This window comes from Oncorhynchus mykiss, chromosome 21 (assembly GCF_057628025.1).
Source record: "Oncorhynchus mykiss isolate SJ-2025 chromosome 21, ASM5762802v1, whole genome shotgun sequence".
Lineage (NCBI taxonomy): Eukaryota > Metazoa > Chordata > Actinopteri > Salmoniformes > Salmonidae > Oncorhynchus > Oncorhynchus mykiss.
Window position 1 is genome coordinate 27676680 of NC_143042.1, and position 22226 is coordinate 27698905.

The following is a 22226-nucleotide window of genomic DNA, read 5'->3' on the forward strand; positions in this document are numbered from 1 at the left end:
AGCCAACATCAGATAATATTTAATCATATATATGGTAATGGCTATAATGTAAAGCACAGAGTCCCACAGATATTACACATTTAATGTATTTCAAAACATTGTACAAAATAAATATGAATCTGTCTTTTGAATTCATGTTAAACAGAAAATTAAATCATTAAAATAATGTACACGTTTTCTATCAGTCCAACGGTTGATAGATCTTGTTAAATTGACAAAGGTGATACAATACATAATCGTTTAACAATGATCCATATTCTAACAAACGGTTATTCATCTCATTTGTAAGTTACAGCTTCATTTTCTTTACCATACCACTGGGCACACACTGGTTGAATCAAATGTTTCCACATAATTTTCATTTAAGGTTACATCGCCGAGGGTTATCAGCTCGCGTCTTTTGTGTTGGGTAAGAATTTGCTTCACTGATTTTCTTCCTTCGTCTCCAGTTGTAGCTAGTGTCACACGGCTAGCTGCGGCGACTTAGTTAGCTTTGTTGCAAGGCTTCGCTAACCTGGCTAGCTCACCGCAAGGCTTTTCTACTTGGAAGGGTAGAATAACTAGTTTGATCTCTCATCGGTGTTGACTAGACATTGCTTATTGGCCGAGAGCCATACTTTTGGTCATCGCTAGACCAACATAGCGCTAGCTTCCTTTGGCCTAACTAACTAGGCAACTAGCCCACATAGCGAATGCTAGCTATGTTAACATTGCTTCTCTGCGTCTATGTACCAAAAGGTCTATGTGTCTTAAACACTTTCTGTACTGGCATTGAATGTTACGTTTCTACTACTGGTTTACCAGGCCAATTTGATGTCGTTGGAGATGCAATCTCAAATCGATTTGCAAGCCTGACCCAGACCTTTGGGATGAGATCTGTGTTGTCACAGGCCCCAACCTCCGAGCCTTCAGGAGTGCCTTTCAAGGATGCAGCCGTGCCATGAGCTTTGTGACTCAACCTGTCCGAAAGGGAGAAAGAAGAAGATTTCCTTTACGCTTCTCTTGAGCCGAAGGAACTGTTTGTGCCGGCTGTCACCTCCATGTGGCAGAAGTGCAAAGCCTTCAACTTCTCTCTACCCTGGAATTGTGGCTACCGGCCTACCCCTCCTAATGGAAGAAGGGGCGCCCGACCTAGGAGTACACCCCCTGCGGCAGAGAGGGGCAGCCAACAGTTCACTCTGGGTTCTGGCCTGCCTCCTCTCGGTTGGACAACAGAGTTCGACAGGCACATAAGGCCACCACTATGGGAGAAAGGCACATCTGTGCTCCTAAAACCCCTCCCTTTATGCAGCAACTCAGTTTAATGTGTTTGCTCTCAAGGAAGACATAGGTAATCCACTCTACCCTGTTGCAAGAACACACACACTGCAGGAGACGCACCTCTGGGGATGAACAGCTTGCACACCCTTGGCCAAGGGCGTTGCTTTACGCTTTTCCTCCCCTCAGCCTCATCTTGGTAGTCCCGCGATGGCAAGGCAATACAAAAAGCCTTGTCATCTCCCGTTATGCTGACCTAAGAAAAAAAAATGTACACCCTCACCCGGAAACAATGGCCCTCTGGGCCTGGTCCATGCGAAGATACATTTGGATGCGACAGGCTTCCCTCTTGTCATTGAGATGATCCAGAGTGCTAGGTCCCCTTCTACATACTGTATGGAAATAAGTGGTGGGTTTTTGAGAAGTGGTGTGACCAAAAACAGATACTTTACCAATGCTCTGTATCCAAGGTGTTATGCTTCTACGTGGACAGGAGGAAGGCTTTCTCAACTGTTAAGGTCTATCTCGGCTTCCACAAAAACACGGTGGGAAAACATCCTCTGTCATGTTGTTTCATGAAGGGTGCCTATCCCTTACGTACAAAAATGGCTACCTCCCAGTGGGGGTGAAGGACTCAAACTGTTAATAAGAAGACCCCAGTGACAGCATTGAAGTGACTCCGTCAATTTAGTAATTTGGGAAATTTACTGAAATTCCAATTCTAGAATTCAAGAGAAAGTGCATCAGGCAGCCAGATAAGCAATGAGAGAGGAACATCGTGCTCTTTTACACAACAAATGTGCTTTCAGGTATAAACAAGACAAGTTTCAATTACAAAAGCTTTCTTGTTTTTCAATGGACACTAATCTACATGTGTATAATGTTGTCTGTATATTGCCAAGTGGTAGATTGTTATTAGGCCTAATGTAATATTGTATTCAAGGAATCATCTCACAGGGCACAGACATCAATTAAATGTCTTACACGTTGGTTAATTCTTAAGGCTAGGAGGCACTATTTTACATCCGGATGAAAAGTGTGCCCAAAGTAAACAACCTGCTACTCAGGCCCAGAAGCTAGGATATGCATATAATTGGTAGATTTGGATAGAAAACTCTAAAGTTTCTAAAAATGTAAAAATTATGTCTGAGTATAACAAACAAACCCCGAGGACAAACCATCCAGGAATGTATTTTTTTTAGGTCGGGTTTTCAATGCGTTTTCTAAGGCACTTGCTTGCAGTTCCTATCGCTTCCACTAGATGTCAAGTCTTTAGAAATTGGTTGATGTTTTTCCTTTGAGAAATGAAGAAGGGCTGTTCAGAACGAGGGTCAAGTCTAGTGTACTGTTGTGGTTGGGGCGCGCGACCTGAAAGCTCGCTCCACTATGTTTTCGTCCGGTATTAAACACAGTTTATCCCGTCTTAAATTTGATCGATTATATACATTTAGAAATACCTAAAGTTGGATGAAGAAAGTTGTTTTAAATGTTTGGATCAAGTTTACAGGTAAGATACTATATTTATAAGATACTTTGTAGTCATGTTGCGTGAGTTGGAACCAGTGTTTTTCTGGATCAAACGTGCCAAATAAATGGACATTTTGGAGATATAACGACATAATTTATTGAACAAATGGACCATTTGTGATGTTTAATGGATATTGGAGTGCCAACAGAAGAAGCTCTTCAAAGGAAAGGCATAAATTCTATCGTTATTTCTGACTTTTGTGTCACGCCTGGCGGGTTGAAATGTGTCTATATGTCTATATATATATATATATATATATATATATATATATATATATATATATATATATAAATATGATCATATTTCTCCAGTGCTATAACCTCCCTACACTGGCTTCCTGTTAAGGCAAGGGCTGATTTCAAGGTTTTACTGCTAATCTACAAAGCATTACATGGGCTTGCTTCCTCCTATCTCTCTGATTTTGTCCTGCCGTACATACACGTACAAGACTCCTAATTGTCCTGAGAATTTCTAAGCAAACAGCTGGAGGCAGGGCTTTCTCCTATAGAGCTCCATTTTTATGGAATGGTCTGCCTACCCATGTGAGAGACGCAGACTCGGTCTCAACCTTTAAGTCTTTACTAAAGACTCATCTCTTCAATGGGTCATATGATTGAGTGTAGTCTGGCCCAGGAGTGTGGAGGTGAACAGAAAGGCTCTGGAGCAACGAACCGCCCTTGCTGTCTCTGCCTGGCCGGTTCCCCTCTTTCCACTGGGATTCTCTGCCTCTAACCCTATTACAGGGGCTGAGTCACTGGCTTACTGGTGCTCTTTCATGCCGTCCCTAGGAGGGTTGCGTCACTTGAGTCACTGACGTGATCTTCCTTTTTGGGTTGGCGCTGCAGTAGTTTGTGTCGGGGGGCTAGGGTCAGTTTGTTATATCTGGAGTACTTCTCCTGTCCTATCCGGTGTCCTGTGTGAATTGAAGTATTTTCTCTCTAGTTCTCTCTTTCTCTCTTTCTTTCCCTCTCTCGGAGGACCTGAGCCCTAGGACCATGCCTCAGGACTACCTGGCATGATGACTCCTTGCTGTCCCCAGTCCACCTGGCTGTGCTGCTGCTCCTGTTTCAACTGTTCTGCCTGCGGCTATGGAATCCTGACCTGTTCACCGGACGTGCCACCTGTCCCAGACCTGCTGTTTTCAACTCTCTAGAGACAGCAGGCGCGGTAGAGATACTCTTAATGATCGGCTATGAAAAGCCAACTGACATTTACTCCTGAGGTGCTGACTTGCTGCACCCTCGACAACTACTGTGATTATTATTATTTGACCATGCTGGTCATTTATGAACATTTGAACATCTTGGCCATGTTCTGTTATAATCTCCACCTGGCACAGCCAGAAGAGGACTTGCCACCCCTCATAGCCTGTTTCTTCATAGGTTTTGGCCTTTCTAGGGAGTTTTTCCTAGCCACCGTGCCTCTACACCTATATTGCTTGCTGTTTGGGGCTTTAGGCTGGGTTTCTGTACAGCACTTTGAGATATCAGCTGATGTAAGAAGGGCTATATAAATAAATGTGATTAGCTAGTAGCTAGTTAGCTGGCTAGCTTCTGTTGGGGGTTCCGGTTCTAAAGTATAGAAAATAGCAGATCCATACCACATTGGTTGAGGCGGGTTCCAGAAGAGTATGTTGAAACTGAGGTTAAAATATATACGAAGGAAAATATACAGTGCCTTGCGAAAGTATTCGGCCCCCTTGAACTTTGCGACCTTTTGCCACATTTCAGGCTTCAAACATAAAGATATAAAACTGTATTTTTTTGTGAAGAATCAACAACAAGTGGGACACAATCATGAAGTGGAACGACATTTATTGGATATTTCAAACTTTTTTAACAAATCAAAAACTGAAAAATTGGGCGTGCAAAATTATTCAGCCCCCTTAAGTTAATACTTTGTAGCGCCACCTTTTGCTGCGATTACAGCTGTAAGTCGCTTGGGGTATGTCTCTATCAGTTTTGCACATCGAGAGACTGACATTTTTTCCCATTCCTCCTTGCAAAACAGCTCGAGCTCAGCGAGGTTGGATGGAGAGCATTTGTGAACAGCAGTTTTCAGTTCTTTCCACAGATTCTCGATTGGATTCAGGTCTGGACTTTGACTTGGCCATTCTAACACCTGGATATGTTTATTTTTGAACCATTCCATTGTAGATTTTGCTTTATGTTTTGGATCATTGTCTTGTTGGAAGACAAATCTCCGTCCCAGTCTCAGGTCTTTTGCAGACTCCATCAGGTTTTCTTCCAGAATGGTCCTGTATTTGGCTCCATCCATCTTCCCATCAATTTTAACCATCTTCCCTGTCCCTGCTGAAGAAAAGCAGGCCCAAACCATAATGCTGCCACCACCATGTTTGACAGTGGGGATGGTGTGTTCAGCTGTGTTGCTTTTACGCCAAACATAACGTTTTGCATTGTTGCCAAAAAGTTCAATTTTGGTTTCATCTGACCAGAGCACCTTCTTCCACATGTTTGGTGTGTCTCCCAGGTGGCTTGTGGAAAACTTTAAACGACACTTTTTATGGATATCTTTAAGAAATGGCTTTCTTCTTGCCATTCTTCCATAAAGGCCAGATTTGTGCAATATACGACTGATTGTTGTCCTATGGACAGAGTCTCCCACCTCAGCTGTAGATCTCTGCAGTTCATCCAGAGTGATCATGGGCCTCTTGGCTGCATCTCTGATCAGTCTTCTCCTTGTATGAGCTGAAAGTTTAGAGGGACGGCCAGGTCTTGGTAGATTTGCAGTGGTCTGATACTCCTTCCATTTCAATATTATCGCTTGCACAGTGCTCCTTGGGATGTTTAAAGCTTGGGAAATCTTTTTGTATCCAAATCCGGCTTTAAACTTCTTCACAACAGTATCTCGGACCTGCCTGGTGTGTTCCTTGTTCTTCATGATGCTCTCTGCGCTTTTAACGGACCTCTGAGACTATCACAGTGCAGGTGCATTTATACGGAGACTTGATTACACACAGGTGGATTGTATTTATCATCATTAGTCATTTAGGTCAACATTGGATCATTCAGAGATCCTCACTGAACTTCTGGAGAGAGTTTGCTGCACTGAAAGTAAAGGGGCTGAATAATTTTGCACGCCCAATTTTCCAGTTTTTGATTTGTTAAAAAAGTTTGAAATATCCAATAAATGTCGTTCCACTTCATGATTGTGTCCCACTTGTTGTTGATTCTTCACAAAAAAATACAGTTTTATATCTTTATGTTTGAAGCCTGAAATATGGCAAAAGGTCGCAAAGTTCAAGGGGGCCGAATACTTTCGCAAGGCACTGTATATACATACATACACACACACACACACGGGACACGACAAGATGAAGACAAAGACATCTGAACTGCTACGCCATCTTGGGTTTTTAAAATCTTTTGTTGGATAATCTTGGATACAATGAAATTCTTTCAGGGCTATCAAGGTGTCTGCTCGGGGGGGGGGGGGGGGATACACACGGCTGTGATTATAATCGAAGAGAATTCTCTTGGTAGATAATGCGGTCGGCATTTGATTGTAAGGAATTCTAGGTCAGGTGAACAAAAGGACAAAAGTTCCTGTATGTTGTTATGATCACACCACGACTCGTTAATCATAAGGCATTCACCCCCGCCCTTCTTCTTACCAGAGAGATGTTTGTTTCTGTCGGCGTGATGTTTGAACCGGGTGGCTGTACCGATAACTTATGCCGAGTGAGCCATGTTTCCGTGAAATAGTGAATGTTACAATCTCTGATGTCTCACTGGAAGGCAACCCTTGATCGAATTTTATCTACCTTGTTGCCAAGAGACTGGACATTGGCGAGTAGTATACTTGGGAGCAGTGAGCGATGTGTCCGTCTACGGAGTCTGACCAGAAGACCGCTCAGTCTGCCGTCTTCTAAGGTGCCGTTGTTTTGGGTCGCCTACTGGGATCCGCTCCATTGCCCTGGGTGTTGGTCCAAACAGAGGATCAGCTTTGGGAAAGTCGTATTCCTGGTATGTTAACATTGCTCTTATATCCAATAGTTCCTCCCGGCTGTATGTAATAAGACTTAAGATTTCCTGGGGTAACAATGTAAGAAATAATACATAAAAAAACAAAATACTGCACAGTTTCCTAATGCGAAGCGAGGGGACCATCTCTGTCGGCACAATCAGTGGGGCACATCTGCAGCAGGCTACTGTGTCATGAGCATGATCTACACGTTATTAAACTCTCACAATCTGGATTCTTTGAACTCTCTTAACAACCAATGGGAAGAGGATTTAGGTGAACAACTTTCAGACTTAACTTGGCAGTGTATGCTTCAGAGAATACCTTTTTCATCTATGTGTCTAAGACACGCTGTAATTCAATTTAAAATAGTTCATGAGCTGCATTAGTCAAAGGCAAAATTATCCAAGATCAGACCAGAAATATCACTTGTGACCGATGTAAGCAGGCTTCTGCTACTTTATTACACGTTTTGTACATGCCCGAAATTGACACATTTCTGGATATCCATTTTTTTAATACGTTTTCTAAGATACTGGAGAGACCTATAGAACCTTCTGCGTTTATTGCATTATTTGGAGGGGCACCAACAGAAGGCAGAAGGTCTAAACCGTTCTATGGGCAACATGCTGGCATTTACTACTCTTCTAGCTAGTAGTCTTATACTATTTCAAATCAAAGTGTATTTGTCACGTGCGCCGAATACAACAGGTGTAGACCTTACAGTGAAGTGCTTACTTACAGGCTCTAACCAATAGTGCAAAAAAGGTATTAGGTGAACAATAGGTAGGTAAAGAAATAAAACAACAGTAAAAAGACAGGCTATATAAGTAGCGAGGCTACATACAGACACTGGTTAGTCAGGCTGATTGAGTAGTATGTACATATGGTTAAAATGACTGTGCATATATGATGAACAGAGAGTAGCAGTAGCGTAAAAGAGGGTGTTCCCGGGTGGTGGGTTGGACACAATGCAGATAGCCCTGGTTAGCCAATGTGCGGGAGCACTGGTTGGTCGGCCCAATTGAGGTAGTATGTAAAGTTAAAGTGACTATGCATATATGATAAACAGACTAGGAGCAGCGTAAAAAGAGGGGTTGGGGGGGCACACAATGCAAATAGTCCGGGTAGCCATTTGATTACCTGTTCAGGAGTCTTATGGCTTGGGGGTATAAACTGTTCAGAACCCTTTTCGTCCTAGACTTGGCACTCCGGTACCGCTTGGCATGCGGTAGTAGAGAGAACAGTCTATGACTGGGGTGGCTGGAGTCTTTGACAATTTTTAGGGCCTTCCTCTGAGACCGCCTGGTGTAGAGGTCCTGGATGGCAGGCAGCTTAGCCCCAGTGATGTACTGGGTCGTAGCACTACCCTCTGTAGTGCCTTGCGGTCAGAGGCCGAGCAATTGCCTAGCAATTGCCGCACCAGTCAGTGATGCAACCAGGATGCTCTCGATGTTGCAGCTGTAGGAAAAAATTCCCTGTTTTAGGTCAGTTAGGATCATCACTTTATTTTAAGAATGTGAAATGTCTGAATAATAGTAGAGACAATTATTTTTCAGCTTTAATTTCTTTCATCACATTCCAAGTGGGTCAGAAGTTTACATACTAATTGAGTGCATTTGGTAGCATTACCTTTAAATTGTGTAACTTGGGTCAAACGTTTCAGGTAGCCTTCCACAATAAGTCGGTGAATTTTGGTTCATTCCTCCTGACAGAGCTGGTGTAAATGAATCAGGTTTGTAGGCCTCCTTGCTCACACACACACGTTTCACACACGTTTCAGGTAGCCTTCCACAATAAGTCGGTGAATTTTGGTTCATTCCTCCTGACAGAGCTGGTGTAAATGAATCAGGTTTGTAGGCCTCCTTGCTCACACACACAGTTCTGCCCACACATTTTCTATAGGACTGAGGGCAGGGCTTTGTGATGGCCACTCCAAATACCTTGACTTTGTTGTCCTTAAGCCATTTTTCCACAAATTTGGAAGAATGCTTGGGGTCATTGTCCATTTGGAAAACCCATTTGCGAACAAGCTTTAACTTCCTGACTGATGTCTTGAGATGTTGCTTCAATATATCCACATAATTTTCCTACCTCATGATGCCATCTGTTTTGTGAAGTACACAAGTCTCTCCTGCAGCAAAGCACCCCCACAACATGATGCTGCCACCCCCGTGCTTCACGGTTGGGATGGTGTTCTTCAGCTTGTGTCGTGGAGGATTGTTTCAAAATACAACACTTACAAGAACTTGTGAATTCAATATAGGCTTTTAATACAAACATATCAGAAGCCTAGATGGTCCGTGGAACACACACCTTCCCAGAGCACTGGCTCTGTATTTATACACACACAGTCCATTCCATATGTTCATGGAGTTACTTCCCTCAGGTCATCGGCCACCATTATCTTTCAGTCCAGGCTTCCAGCTTGTTCATGCCTAATAACGCCTGTATCCGCTCTTGATTAGATTACAATGGTGGCAGGACCCTCTCGTGTCCTAAAATTAATATAGGTCTATCTTACCCTAAGCACTTATGTCCTTTACCCTAAGCACTTATGGCCATTACCCTAAGCACTTATGTTTGTTCCTCTCTATCTAATCTTTATAATGGTGTCCTGCTCTTTCCATAGATAATGTATTTAAGTGTCACCTCCTCCTCTTTGCCCTAAGCCCTTATGCACAGTAAAGCACGTATGGCTTCGGCCATTACACTTATGTCTGTTTAATCTTTGGTTTCCTGTCCGCTTTCTGTTTGTGGTCTAATGTACACCTATCTTTGCTCAATAGTGTCATATCTGTCTCTATAAGTAACAATAACTACAACACTTGCAAGCGTCCCCCTTTTTCCTCCAAACATAATGATGGTCATTATGGCCAAACAGTTCTATTTTTGTTTCAACAGACCAGAGGACAATTCTTCAGAAAGTACAATCTTTGTCCCCATGTGCAGTTGCAAACTGTAGTCTGGCTGTTTTGGAGCAGTGGCTTCTTCCTTGCTGAGCGGCCTTTCAGGTTATGTCGATATAGGTATTTGACAGCAGCCCTTTTCTACTATACACAAATTCAGAGCAGAACATTGAAGTTCCGTTAAAGTAACCATTTTCTAAAATATTAAAAATGGAACAGTACGTATGTACACATTCAGTAATGGATTCAATGTATTTTAAAGATTTACCTGTTTTTGCATGTAGATTGGCTGTCTACTTTAAGTTTGTCACTTAAATTTATTGTGATACTTCTGCCTCAAAGTAACCTTTTATTACATTTTTTATTCATGTTCTGTCACTGAACTAGCCGGAACTTCTCACTGCTAAATTAACTCTTATTTTAGAAGCAGAGACAATTAAAATGTCTGTGACCTACTCTGGTCCCATCCTTAGAACTCACCTCCTTCTTTCTTGTAGCAGAGGTAAGGAAAGTGCCACATGTTACCCAGGCCGATGATGGATCCCATCACAGACGGGATGAACTCTAGTTTGTTCTGCATTGGCCCCTCTCCTGCATCTTCTCCTCTGACTGGAGCTGAGGGACAGGGACCAGGTTCTTCAACATGCTGCTGTTCTTCCCATTTGAGAGGGCTGCTTTAACTATTTCAAGCAATAAAAAAACAGTTTGGCTATTTTCAAGACAAGTAGCTACATGTAGTGATCCAAATACGTTATCCATATACACATGTATTTATTTAAAATGTAAAGTAACATGTCAGTAGCCTGGGTACCCGTCCGTTTGAGTTATTATTCCACTCCATGTCATGCCACGTTTGCAAAACAGGTTCTAGATTTGTAAGTAAGTACATGCCAGGTACATTGATACTGCACCATATTATCTTTTGCCTAATGACTCCTAAAAAAAAAAGGTTGTGGCTCTCGCAAACTGCCATCTGAAGAACTTAATGTACTCAAAAACAGGCAGAGCTTTACACAATCAGGTTCAGGGTAACCTTAATGGTTTAATGACCACCAGAAGTTGACAGACAGGCCCGAATTCATAGATCTTACATTCAAAACCCACGGCTCCTAAAACAGTCAGGCCTCCTGGTGACTCACCCCAAACTCAAATCTATCTATCTATCTGAGGTAGTTGGGAGTTTAGACATCTGATGCCAGACATTGCTATTGACATTAAATGACATATCAAATCATCTCAAACAGGAAATTGTATAAAATGGTATTGAAAATAAAACCAAAAATTCTGCTCCTTACTCATTTCACTAGGAATTGTTTATTAAAGGTGAGAAAACAAAAACAGCCACATTCAATCACTTTATTGCTTAAAACCTATTTACACATTATAAATACGTATCACTACATACAACCATTGTTCCTAATCCTACATGGAGCTGTTATTTATTGTTTGGAGAAAGGCAGAGAGGAGAGGATATTGAATGTGCATCCCAAATTTTCACATTTACATTTTTGTCATTTATCAGACGCTCTTATCCAGATCGACATACAGGAGCAATTAGGGTTAAGTACCTTAATATCGATACATTTTTCACCTAGTCAGCCCGCGGGTTTCGAACCAGAGACTTTTTGGTTACTGGCCCAACACTTAAAAAGTTAGGCTACCTGCCGACTCAGTACAGTTATCAAGAATATGTGGAGGTGTAACACCCCATCCCAAATGGCACCTTATTCCCTTTATAGTGCACTACATTTTACCAGATCCCATGTAGTGCACTACATATAGAATAGGGTGCCATTTGGGAAACCTATGTACACCTCCACAGATTCATAATGACTGTACTGAAGTTTCTGACTGTAGTAGAACTGAGGCAGATTGGCACCAAATAATTTTCAGACGGGGGTAGAGGACGTTACAGACCTAAAACTCAAGAAAAAACTCAAGACAAAACGGCCCATGGTCATTCCAAGTCGTGCAGTAAAAACCGCTCTGTGCACACAGTGTTCTCTGGATTATAAGGCCTTCTCTAACAGTTCTGAATTCGAGAGAAACAAATCCTCATCAACAATTGGTTCCCATGAGAGGAGAGAGAAGAGGAGAGGGAGAACAGGAAAATAGTTAATCTGGAGTTTATCTGTGATGCAGAAAATACATCTCTCTCCTCCTCAAAGGAGCTGATACTACAAAGAAATGAGACTATTATTCTCATGGGAGTATCATCATCTAGTCTTGAGGATACCCCTTAATTTAAGCTCCTCTACCATTAAGTCAAGAGGGAAATATGTCAGTCAGAACAAGTCAAGCTCTTCCAGACTCAAATGGTCTGATGCGAGCTTACCGGGTGAATGGGTTTGTGTGTGGTGGCTGTGCATGTGCGTTTCTGTCCTGGGTCTGCGCTAGCTGCTCTCCCGAGTATCCGGCTGCTGCTGTTGCTGGGGGAGGGAGGTAGAGGGGGGCATCATTTGGGTCTGGGAGGGGGGCATAATGATCTGGCTCAGCCCGCTGTAGACTGGTGCTTCCAGCACCACCGGCTCCTCACAAACACGCTCCAACTTCACCACTGCAGTCACCCCTCCTCCTCCTATGCCCATGCTTCTGCCCAAACTTCCAACTACACCCCGACTCAAGATAGACGACTTGCAGGTGCAGTCGATGCAGATGTAGTCCTCGTTCTCGGCCATCTCGCAGGTCACACCCACACACACCTGGTGGAACCACTCGTCACAGCCGCCGTCGCACTGAACCCAGTCCACCTGACAGAAGGAAGAGAGACGTAAACATACAGGCGATCACGCCTTCTGCTTAAATAAGGATATAATATCATCAGCTAGTGCTCAGAAAAGGTCCTTCAGATTCACAAGAGTCATATTTGTAGATAGTGTTTTTAAAAGGAATATACCATTACGTACTTGATGTTTAATAAGCATGATATTTATGTTGCATTTTATTATGGTGCATTTAAGCCTAATCCAATCCAGCCCCCCTTCAAGTTCTGTTAAGATGGAGGATATCCCCATGCCTCTGTTGTGCTCTGAGAGCACATGGCTGGGAAGAACTGGGAGGGTGGTTAGGCTACTCATTGACTTAGAGTCTAATTTACAGTCACGTCCAACAGCACATACAGTGGGGAGAACAAGTATTTGATACACTGCCGATTTTGCAGGTTTTCCTACTTACAAAGCATGCAGAGGTCTGTAATTTGTATCATAGGTACACTTCAACTGTGAGAGACGGAATCTAAAATGAAAATCCAGAAAATCACATTGTATGATTTTTAAGTAAATTTGCATTTTATTGCATGACATAAGTATTTGATACATCAGAAAAGCAGAACTTAATATTTGGTACAGAAACCTTTGTTTGCAATTACAGAGATCATACGTTTCCTGTAGTTCTTGACCAGGTTTGCACACACTGCAGCAGGGATTTTGGCCCACTCCTCCATAGAGACCTTCTCCAGATCCTTCAGGTTTCGGGGCTGTCGCTGGGCAATACGGACTTTCAGCTCCCTCCAAAGATTTTCTATTGGGTTCAGGTCTAGAGACTGGCTAGGCCACTCCAGGACCTTGAGATGCTTCTTACGGAGCCACTCCTTAGTTGCCCTGACTGTGTGTTTCGGGTCGTTGTCATGCTGGAAGACCCAGCCACGACCCATCTTCAATGCTCTTACTGAGGGAAGGAGGTTGTTGCACCCCTCAATACGGTGCAGTCGTCCTGTTCCCTTTGCAGAAAAGCATCCTCAAAGAATGATGTTTCCACCTCCATGCTTCACGGTTGGGATGGTGATCTTGGGATTGTACTCATCCTTCTTCCTCCGAACACGGCAAGTAGAGTTTAGACCAAAAAGCTATATTTTTGTCTCATCAGACCACACAACCTTCTCCCATTCCTCCTCTGGATCATCCAGATGGTCATTGGCAAACTTCAGACGGACCGGACATGCGCTGGCTTGAGCAGGGGGACCTTGCGTGCGCTGCAGGATTTTAATCCATGACGGCGTAGTGTGTTACTAATAGTTTTCTTTGAGATTGTGGTCCCAGCTCTCTTCAGGTCATTGACCAGGTCCTGCCATGTAGTTCTGGGCTGATCACTCACCTTCCTCATGATCATTGATGCTCCACGAGGTGAGATCTTGCATGGAGCCTCAGACCGAGGATGATTGACCGTCATCTTGAACTTCTTCCATTTTCTAATAATTGCGCCAACAGTTGTTGCCTTCTCACCAAGCTGCTTGCCTATTGTCCTGTAGCCCATCCCAGCCTTATGCAGGTCTACAATTTTATCCCCGATGTCCATACACAGGTAACGAGTTCAAACAGGTGCAGTTACTACAGGTAATGAGTGGAGAACAGGAGGGCTTCTTAAAGAAAAACTAACAGGTCTGTTAGAGACGTAATTCTTACTGGTTGGTAGGTGATCAAATACATGTCATGCAATAAAAATGCTTTTTTTTATTCAAGGTCTGATGACAACTACAGAAGATGCACTGCCCTCTGCTGGCAAATTAATGGTCTCAATCAGTCAGTCTGGAATACCAGGGCAGAAGTCAATCCCTTGGCTGAGGTTGTACCCATAGACACAATAATAGCCCCACAAAGGTGTTCTGACCATATTCCTTACACCCCTCCAATAATTTTGAAATGTGCATCAAGTAGTGTATACTGGAGAGAGGGTTGATTTTGGACTAAATACACACACACTAACTGTGTACATGCTTCTCGTGTCGCTCTCACCTTGTCCTTGCAGGGTCTCACACAGTTCTTGGACGCACAGACAGCGTTCTCATCATTGGAGTCCTCAGCTCCAGACCAGTCATATTTCGACGGTATATCCAGGATCTTCTTCTCTTTCCTCTTCTCCAGCCCCTCCCTGACAGCCTCAGACTTGACCACAGCTTTATCCTTCCTCTTCCTCTCCTTATCCTCTTTAGCCAGGCGCTTCGCCAGCTGTTTCAGTTCACAGTTCTTATCCGGATTCAGCTTCAGCTTCTTCTTCTTCTTGGGTTTCCCCAGCGGGTCTAAGAGGCTCAGTTTCGGATCCTTTGAGGACTTGGGGGACCGCATCATGTCTCCGACCCCGGAGACAGCTGCCATGAGAAGCTGGTGCTCCGCCCTCTCCAGCTTCCTCTTCCTCTTCTTCTCAGAGTCCTTCATCTTGATCTTCATCTTGATCTTCTCAAACTGAGAATCCTCATGCTGGGAAGGGAAGACAGTAAAGAGGGATGGACACAATTGCTCAATTAATAATCCCTACTGAAAGTGCTTTTATGTCCATTAAGTAGACTTAATAAGGATGCAGGAAACCAGCCTTCGTATCACCCATGTTCAGTTCAGATCATACATGTGTTTTCAGCCAGTGACTGCATATTCTTTATTGGAGCTGCCCTCTTGGCCATGTCCAAATAAAATAACATGCAATGAACAAAAATATAAAATGCTACATGCTAACATTTCAGTTAATTCATATAAGGAAATCAGTCAATTGAAATAAATAAATTAGGCCTTAAATCTACGGATTTCACATGAATGGGAATACACATATGCATAGAGTTGTGATTCAGAAAACCAGTCAGTATCTGGTGTGACCACCATTTGCCTCATGCTTGCAGCGTGACATCTCCTTCACATAGTGTTGATCAGGCTGTTGATTGTGGCCTGTGGAATGTTGTCCCACTCTTCTTCAATGGCTGTGCAAAGTCGCTGGATATTGGCGGGAACTGGAACACGCAATCGTCAATCCAGAGCATTCCAAACATGCTCAATGGGAGACATGTCAGGTGAGTATGCAGGCCATGGAAGATCTGGGACGTTTTCAGCTCCTAGGATGTGGACAGATCCTTGCAACATGGGGCCGTGCATTATCATGCTGAAACATGAGATGATGGTGGTGGATTAATTGTACAACAATGGGCCTAAGGATCTCGTCAGTCTCTCTGTGCATTCAAATTGCCATTGATAAAATGCAATTGTGTTCATTGTCCGTAGCTTATGCCTGCCCATACCATAACCCCATCGCCACTATGGGGCACTCTGTTCACAATATTGACATCAGCTAACCGCTCACCCACACAAAACCATATTGTCATCTGCCTGGTACAGTTGAAACCGGGATTCATCAGCGAAAAGCACACTTCTCCAGCATGCCAGTGGCATTCGAAGGTGAGCATTTGACCATTGAAGTTGGTTACGACGCCAAACTGCAGTCAAGTCAAGACCCTTGTGAGGATGACAAGCATGCAGATGAGCTTCCCTGAGACGGCTTCTGACAGTTTGTGCAGAAATTCTTTGGTTGTGCGGTTGTGGTAAAGAAATTAACATTAAATTCTCTGGCACAGCTCTGGTGGACAGTCCTGCAGACATCATGCCAATTGCACGCTCCCTCAAAACTTGAGACATCTGTGGCATTGTGTTGTGTGACAAAACTGCACATTATACTGGCCTTTAATTGTGCCCAGCACTAGGTGCACCTGTGTAATGATCATGCTTTTTAAATCAGCTTCTTGGTATGCCACACCTGTCACTTTACATGTTGCATTTATATTTTTGTTCAGTATAAAAATAAGTGTATAAACCAATGCCTCTCTCCTACCTCCATGACCTGTAGGAACCTCTCCTCAGAGGGAGGGTGTGTGGCCTCCAGGATCCTCCAGATGTGCTGGGTCTCGTCCAGGGACACCTCCAGCAGGTCCCCCACCAGCATCAGCTCCTCTAACTGGGTCTTGGCCGGGGGGGACAGCTCCAGCACAGGGGGCTCCAGGGAGCGAGGCACCAGGGGCGTCTTCCTGGGCTGCTTCCTGGGGGTACTCTGGTCTGGAGGTTAGAGGGGGAGAATGATTCATCAATCAACCAATGAAAACACACATTTACTCAATATCTACATGTATAGTTTAATGTAAGTAACTTGAAATTCTCATTTCTAAATAAGGTCCCAAAGACAATACACACAAGGAAACAATACTCCAGAACATAAAATTAATGACACATTTATAAATTACTATTTTTAAGTATAACAGGGAGAGAGAGTTTGCGTAGCCATAGATTATAATGCCATGTCTTACTCTGAGGGCAGGACTTGGATGCAGAGGAGTAGGCGTGTTCAGCGCAGAAAGAGGGGGTGGTGGGCCACATGTGACTGACTACTTCCTCTGACTTGACAGGGATCTCCTCATCACAAAACAGGTACGGCTTCACTTCACCTGGGTCCTGACACACACACACACACACACACACACACACACACGAGAGGCAGAGAGCTCGAGTGACAGCGAGAAAGTGGGGCAGGTGAGGACAATGCTAGAAAAGCAGGATTTGCTAAGTGCTGTGTCTTTGCATGAGATATATTGAATAGCAATGTTTTACTGGCTTTGTTATCAGCAGCTATACAGTAGTATTTGGTTTTATTTTAATTGATTCAACAGGTATTTTCGATATTTAAAACTTGAATACTTGAGAAAACTCTCCATTGGCCATGTTAAGTTCATGTTTGAAGTATCCCTATATTTCTGTTATTACGGGCTATCACTCTGTTATTAGTGCGCCTGCGCAGGAGTCACGGGGTTGATGAACCTGGCCTGAGTGAAATGGCGACCATGTAGTGTGCTAATATGGTTTAGTAAACGCTGTTAAACTGGAACCTTGTCGTGGTGTAATTTCGAGTTAACAAGCCACACCACAGTACCTTCATGTCGTAGCCATATGTTTCCCTGATGTCCTCGTCAGAGTCCGTCTCCTCGTCATCGTAGTCGACAGACTGGCGTGGCGACGCTGCCCTGCTGAACCCTGCCTGCTGGAACGTCTGGATGTGACCCTATGGAGAACAGACATCACAGTCATTCTGTTACTTCTCATCAGTAGTAATAACACTACCTTGGAACCAATCTCTGTTTTTCGCTCTCGAATGCACTGAACAAATAAGGAAGAGAAGGAGATGACCTGGAAAAAAAACACTTCAGTCTGTTCATCTTACTTACCTTATCCCTGAGCATCTTCTTTAGAGGAATGACTGGCCACGAGAGCCATATAGAGAGATAACGGCCAACTTTTACACTGGACGCCATGTTAGCGCCTACAAACTCTATACATGGATGGCTCTTAGTAGCATATGGCAGCAGTAATCTCTTACCTGCAGGTCAGGGTTTGCGGCTGCCTTCTGCAGCTCGGCGTTGATGATCTTCTCGGTCTTCTCCCGGGCAGCCTGTTCTACCATCTTCTGACTGAGCACCGACAGCTTGGCCAGGGCCGAGGACAGCTCGTTTGTAGCCAGGGCCTGCCTGGCGCGGTCCTGCAAGTAGAGAGGAGTTTGATTAATCGATTCCATTAATGAATAGAGAGGAGTTTAAATAAACAAGACTTTTGTTTGACTCAGAATATGTGGCTTTTGGGGCCTCCAGGGTGGCGCAGTGGTTAAGGGCGCTGTACTGCAGCGCCAGCTGTGCCATTAGAGTCCCTGGGTTCGCGCCCAGGCTCTGGCGTAACCGGCCGCGACCGGGAGGTCCGTGGGGCGACGCACAATTGGCCTAGCGTCGTCCGGGTTAGGGAGGGATTGGTCGGTAGGGATCTCCTTGTCTCATCGCGCACCAGCGACTCCTGTCGCAGTGCGCGCTAGCCAAGGTTGCCAGGTGCACGGTGTAGCCTCCGACACATTGGTGCGGCTGGCTTCCGGGTTGGATGCGCGCTGTGTTAAGAAGCAGTACGGCTGGTTGGGTTGTGTATCGGAGGACGCATGACATTCAGCCTTCGTCTCTCCTGAGCCCGTACGGGAGTTGTAGCAATGAGACAAGATAGTAGCTACTACAACAATTGGATACCACAAAATTGGGGAGAAAAAGGGGTAAAATTCAAAAAATAATAATAATGTAATCACCCTTGCAACTTCTTATTCTTCTTATTATGTTTTGCAAAATTGTATTTGATTCTGAAAACTTGTGTTGAACACAAAATATATGGAGTAAAAAGTACATTATTTGCTTTAGGAATGTAGTGAAGTAAAAGTTGTCCAAAATATAAACAGTAAAGTACAGATAACCCAAACAACTAAAATGTACTTTAAAGTATTTTTACTTAAGTACTTTGCACCACTACTTTTTACTCCTGACACCCAAAAGTACTTGTTTCATGTTGAATGATTAGCAGGACAGGAAAATTGTACAATTCACACACTTATCAAGAGAACATCCCTTGTCATCCCTACTGCCTCTGATCTGGCAGTCTCACTAAACACAAATGCTTTTTTGTAAATGAGTTGGAGTGTGCCCCTGGCTATCGGTAAATAACAACAAAAAAAACAAGAAAATGATGCCGTCTGGTTTGCTTCATATAAGGAAAGTGAAATAATTTATACTTTTGATACTTAAGTACACTACCCGTCAAAGGTTTTAGAACACCTACTCATTCAAGGGTTAGTATTTTATTTTTGCTATTTTCTACATTGTACAATAATAGTGAAGAAATCAAAACTATGGAATCATGTAGTACCTAAAAAAGTATTAAATCAAAAAATATTTTATATTTGAGATTCTTCAAATAGCCACACTTTGCCTTGATGACAGCTTTGCACACTCTTGGCATTCTCTAGACATGCTTCAACTGGAATTATTTTCCAACAGTCTTGAAGGAGTTCCCACATATGCTGAGTACTTGCTGGCTGCTTTTCCTTCACTCTGTGGTCCAACTCATCCCAAACCATCTCAATTGGGTTGAAGTCGGGTGATTGTGGAGGCCAGGTCATCTGATGAGGCACTCCATCACGCTCCTTCTTGGTCAAATAGCCTTTAAACAGCCTGGAAATGTGTTGGGTCATTGAAAAATAAAAGGACAGTCCCACTAAGTGCAAACCAGATGGGATGGCATATCGCTGCAAAATGCTGTGGTAGCCATGCTGGTTAAGTGGTTTAAATAAATAACTGACAGTGTCACCAGGAAAGCACCCCCACACCATAACACCTCCTAAATGCTTCACATGGGAAATACACATTCAGAGATCATCCTTTCACCCAGATCACGTCTCACACGGCAGTGTGAGAGACACGGCAGTTGGAACCAAAAATCTCCAATTTGGACTCCAGACCAATTCGACCACGAAGGCCTGATTCACAGTCTCCTCGGAACAGTTGATGTGTCTGTTACTTGAACTCTGAAGCATTTATTTGGGCTGCAATTTCTGAGGCTGATAACTCTAATGAACTTGTCCTCTGCAGCATAGGTCTCCCATTCCTGTGGCGGTCCTCATGAGAGCCAGTTTCATCATGGTGCTTGATGATTTTTGAAACTGCACTTGAAGAAACTTTCAAAGTTCTTGAAATTTTCCACATGGACTGACCTTCTTGTCTTCAAGTAATGGACTGTCATTTCTCTTTGCTTATTTGAGCTGTTCTTGCCATAGGGACTTTTTATTTTACCAAATAGGGTCATCTTCTGTACACCCCCCCCCTACCTTGTCACAACACAACTGATTGGCTCAAATGCATTAAGGAAAGAAATTCCACAAATGAACTTTTAAGAAGTCACACCTGTTAATTGAAATGCATTCCAGGTGACTACCTCATGAAGCTGGTTGAGAGAATGCCAAGAGTGTGCAAAGTTGTCATCAAGGCAAAGGGAGGCTACTTTGAAGAATCTAAAATATTAAATATATTTTGATTTGTTTAACCTCTCTTGGGAAGGGGGAGGTATTTTCACCTCCGGATGAAAAGCGTGCCCAAATTAAACTGCCTGCTACTCAGGCCCATAAGCTAGGATATGCATATAATTAGTGGATTTGGATATAAAACACTCTAAAGTTACCAAAACTGTTAAAATAATGTCTGTGAGCATAACAGAACTGATATGGCAGGCGAAAACCTGAGGAAAATCCAACCAGGAAGTACTATTATTTTGAAAGGCTGTTTTTCCATTGAAAGCCTATCCACCATACAAAGACTTAGGACCCAGTTCATGATCTCTGCGGCTTCCTCTACTTGTGGCCAGTCTTTTGGCATTGTTTCAGGCTTTTACTCTGAAAAATTGAGGGAGATACACCTTCAATGAGTGGACAGTGGAAAATTCCAGACATGAGCCAAGCGCATGATCGGGAGCCGCCTTTGTTTACCTTTTCTATTGACAAAGCTTTTGTCCAGTTTAAATATTAGATTATTTATGACAAAAACAACCTGAGAACTGATTTTAAACATCGTTTGACATGTTTCTGCTAACTTTTATTGTACTTAAAAAAAATAATAATAATGTGTCTGGACTTGTGCCCGCGCCTTGTGCATTTGAATTACTGGACTAAACGCGCAAACAAAAAGGAGGTTTTTGGTCATAAAGAGGGACATTATCAAACAAAACAAACATTTATTGTCTAACATGGAGACCTGGGAGTGCCACCAGATGAAGAGGTAAGTGATTAACTTTAACTTTAACGCTATTTCTGACTTTTGTGACACCTCTCCTTGGTTGGAAAATGGCTGTATGGTTTTCTATGGTTAGGCGCTGACCTAACATAATTGTTTGGTGTGCTTTCGCCGTAAAGCCTTTTTGAAATCTGACACAGCGGTTGCATTAAGGAGAAGTTTATCTTTAATTGTATGTTTAACACTTGTATCTTTTATCAATGTTTATTATGAGTATTTCTGTAATTTGATGTGGTTCTCTGCACTTTCACCAGATGTTTGTTTTGAGACAATGCATTTCTTAACATAACGCACCAATTTCAAATGAGGTCTTTGGACATAAAGATGAACTTCATCGAACAAAACACACATTTATTGTGTAACATGAAGTCCTTTGAGTGCCATCTGATGAAGATCAAATGTTAGTGATTAATTTAATCGCTATTTCTGACTTTTGTGAGCCCTCTCCCTGGCTGGAAAATGGCTGTATGGTTTTCTGTGACTAGGTGCTGACCTAACATAATCGTTTGGTGTGCTTTCGCCGTAAAGCCTATTTGAAATCGGACACTGTGGCTGGATTTACAAGAAGTTTATCTTTAAAATGGTGTATAATACTTGTATGTTTGAGGAATTTGAATTATGGCATTTCTGTTGTTTTGAATTTGGCGCCCTGCAATTTCACTGGCTGTTGTCGAGGTGGGACGCTAGCTTGTACCAGACAGGTTGACACTTCTTTGGTTACTACATTTATTTATTTATTTAACCTTTATTTAACTTGGCAAGGGAGTTAACCTCTCTGCGCACGGAACCTGCTAGCTGGCTGAAATTCCACAACATACGGTGATTGCTACATAAATAGTCATATTAAACATTCATGAAAATACAAGTGTCTCACATGTATCGAAAGCCTAGAATCTTGCTAATCCAACTGCGTTGTCAGATTTAAAAAACGATGCGATTTGATTATCTGAGCATAGAGCCCCTTAAAAATAAAAATAAATTAACCAGCACAGGGGTAACAATCACAAACTGCATTAAAATAAATAATTTACCTTTGACGATCTTCGTCTGTTTGCACTTCCAATGCTCATCGTTACACAATGAATGATCTTTTGTTTGATAAAATAGGCTTTAAAAACTTAACACAAAACATTTTGTGAACCGCTTGTGTAGTGGATTCCGT

The 22226-nt window shown here is 43.0% G+C and overlaps 1 protein-coding gene and 1 pseudogene across 25 annotated transcripts in view; both read right to left on the bottom strand.

Annotated features, from left to right (window-relative positions):
* LOC110501069 (ubiquitin carboxyl-terminal hydrolase 15-like) overlaps positions 1-10258 on the bottom strand; it is a 54346-nt pseudogene extending 44088 nt beyond the window's left edge. The window contains exons 1-3 of the transcript XR_016490434.1: positions 10159-10258; positions 1541-1649; positions 857-959 (exon numbers count right to left, since the gene is read on the bottom strand). The product of XR_016490434.1 is annotated as a ubiquitin carboxyl-terminal hydrolase 15-like (transcript). The remainder of the gene's footprint in view (positions 1-856; positions 960-1540; positions 1650-10158) is intronic.
* A 715-nt stretch (positions 10259-10973) lies between these two features.
* Positions 10974-22226, bottom strand: part of LOC110500291 (lysine-specific demethylase 5A) — a 76826-nt gene continuing 65573 nt past the window's right edge. For 15 of the 24 annotated variants that reach the window (XM_090214331.1, XM_090214333.1, XM_021577596.3 and 12 more), the window contains 6 exons: positions 17797-17955; positions 17353-17481; positions 16733-16877; positions 16264-16484; positions 14409-14870; positions 10974-12428 (listed from right to left, as the gene is read on the bottom strand). In XM_090214331.1, coding sequence (XP_090070457.1) covers positions 12072-12428; positions 14409-14870; positions 16264-16484; positions 16733-16877; positions 17353-17481; positions 17797-17955 — 1473 coding nt within the window. In that variant the 3' untranslated portion in view covers positions 10974-12071. The remainder of the gene's footprint in view (positions 12429-14408; positions 14871-16263; positions 16485-16732; positions 16878-17352; positions 17482-17796; positions 17956-22226) is intronic. The other 9 variants (XM_090214337.1, XM_090214338.1, XM_090214340.1 and 6 more) reach the window with 1 other exon arrangement.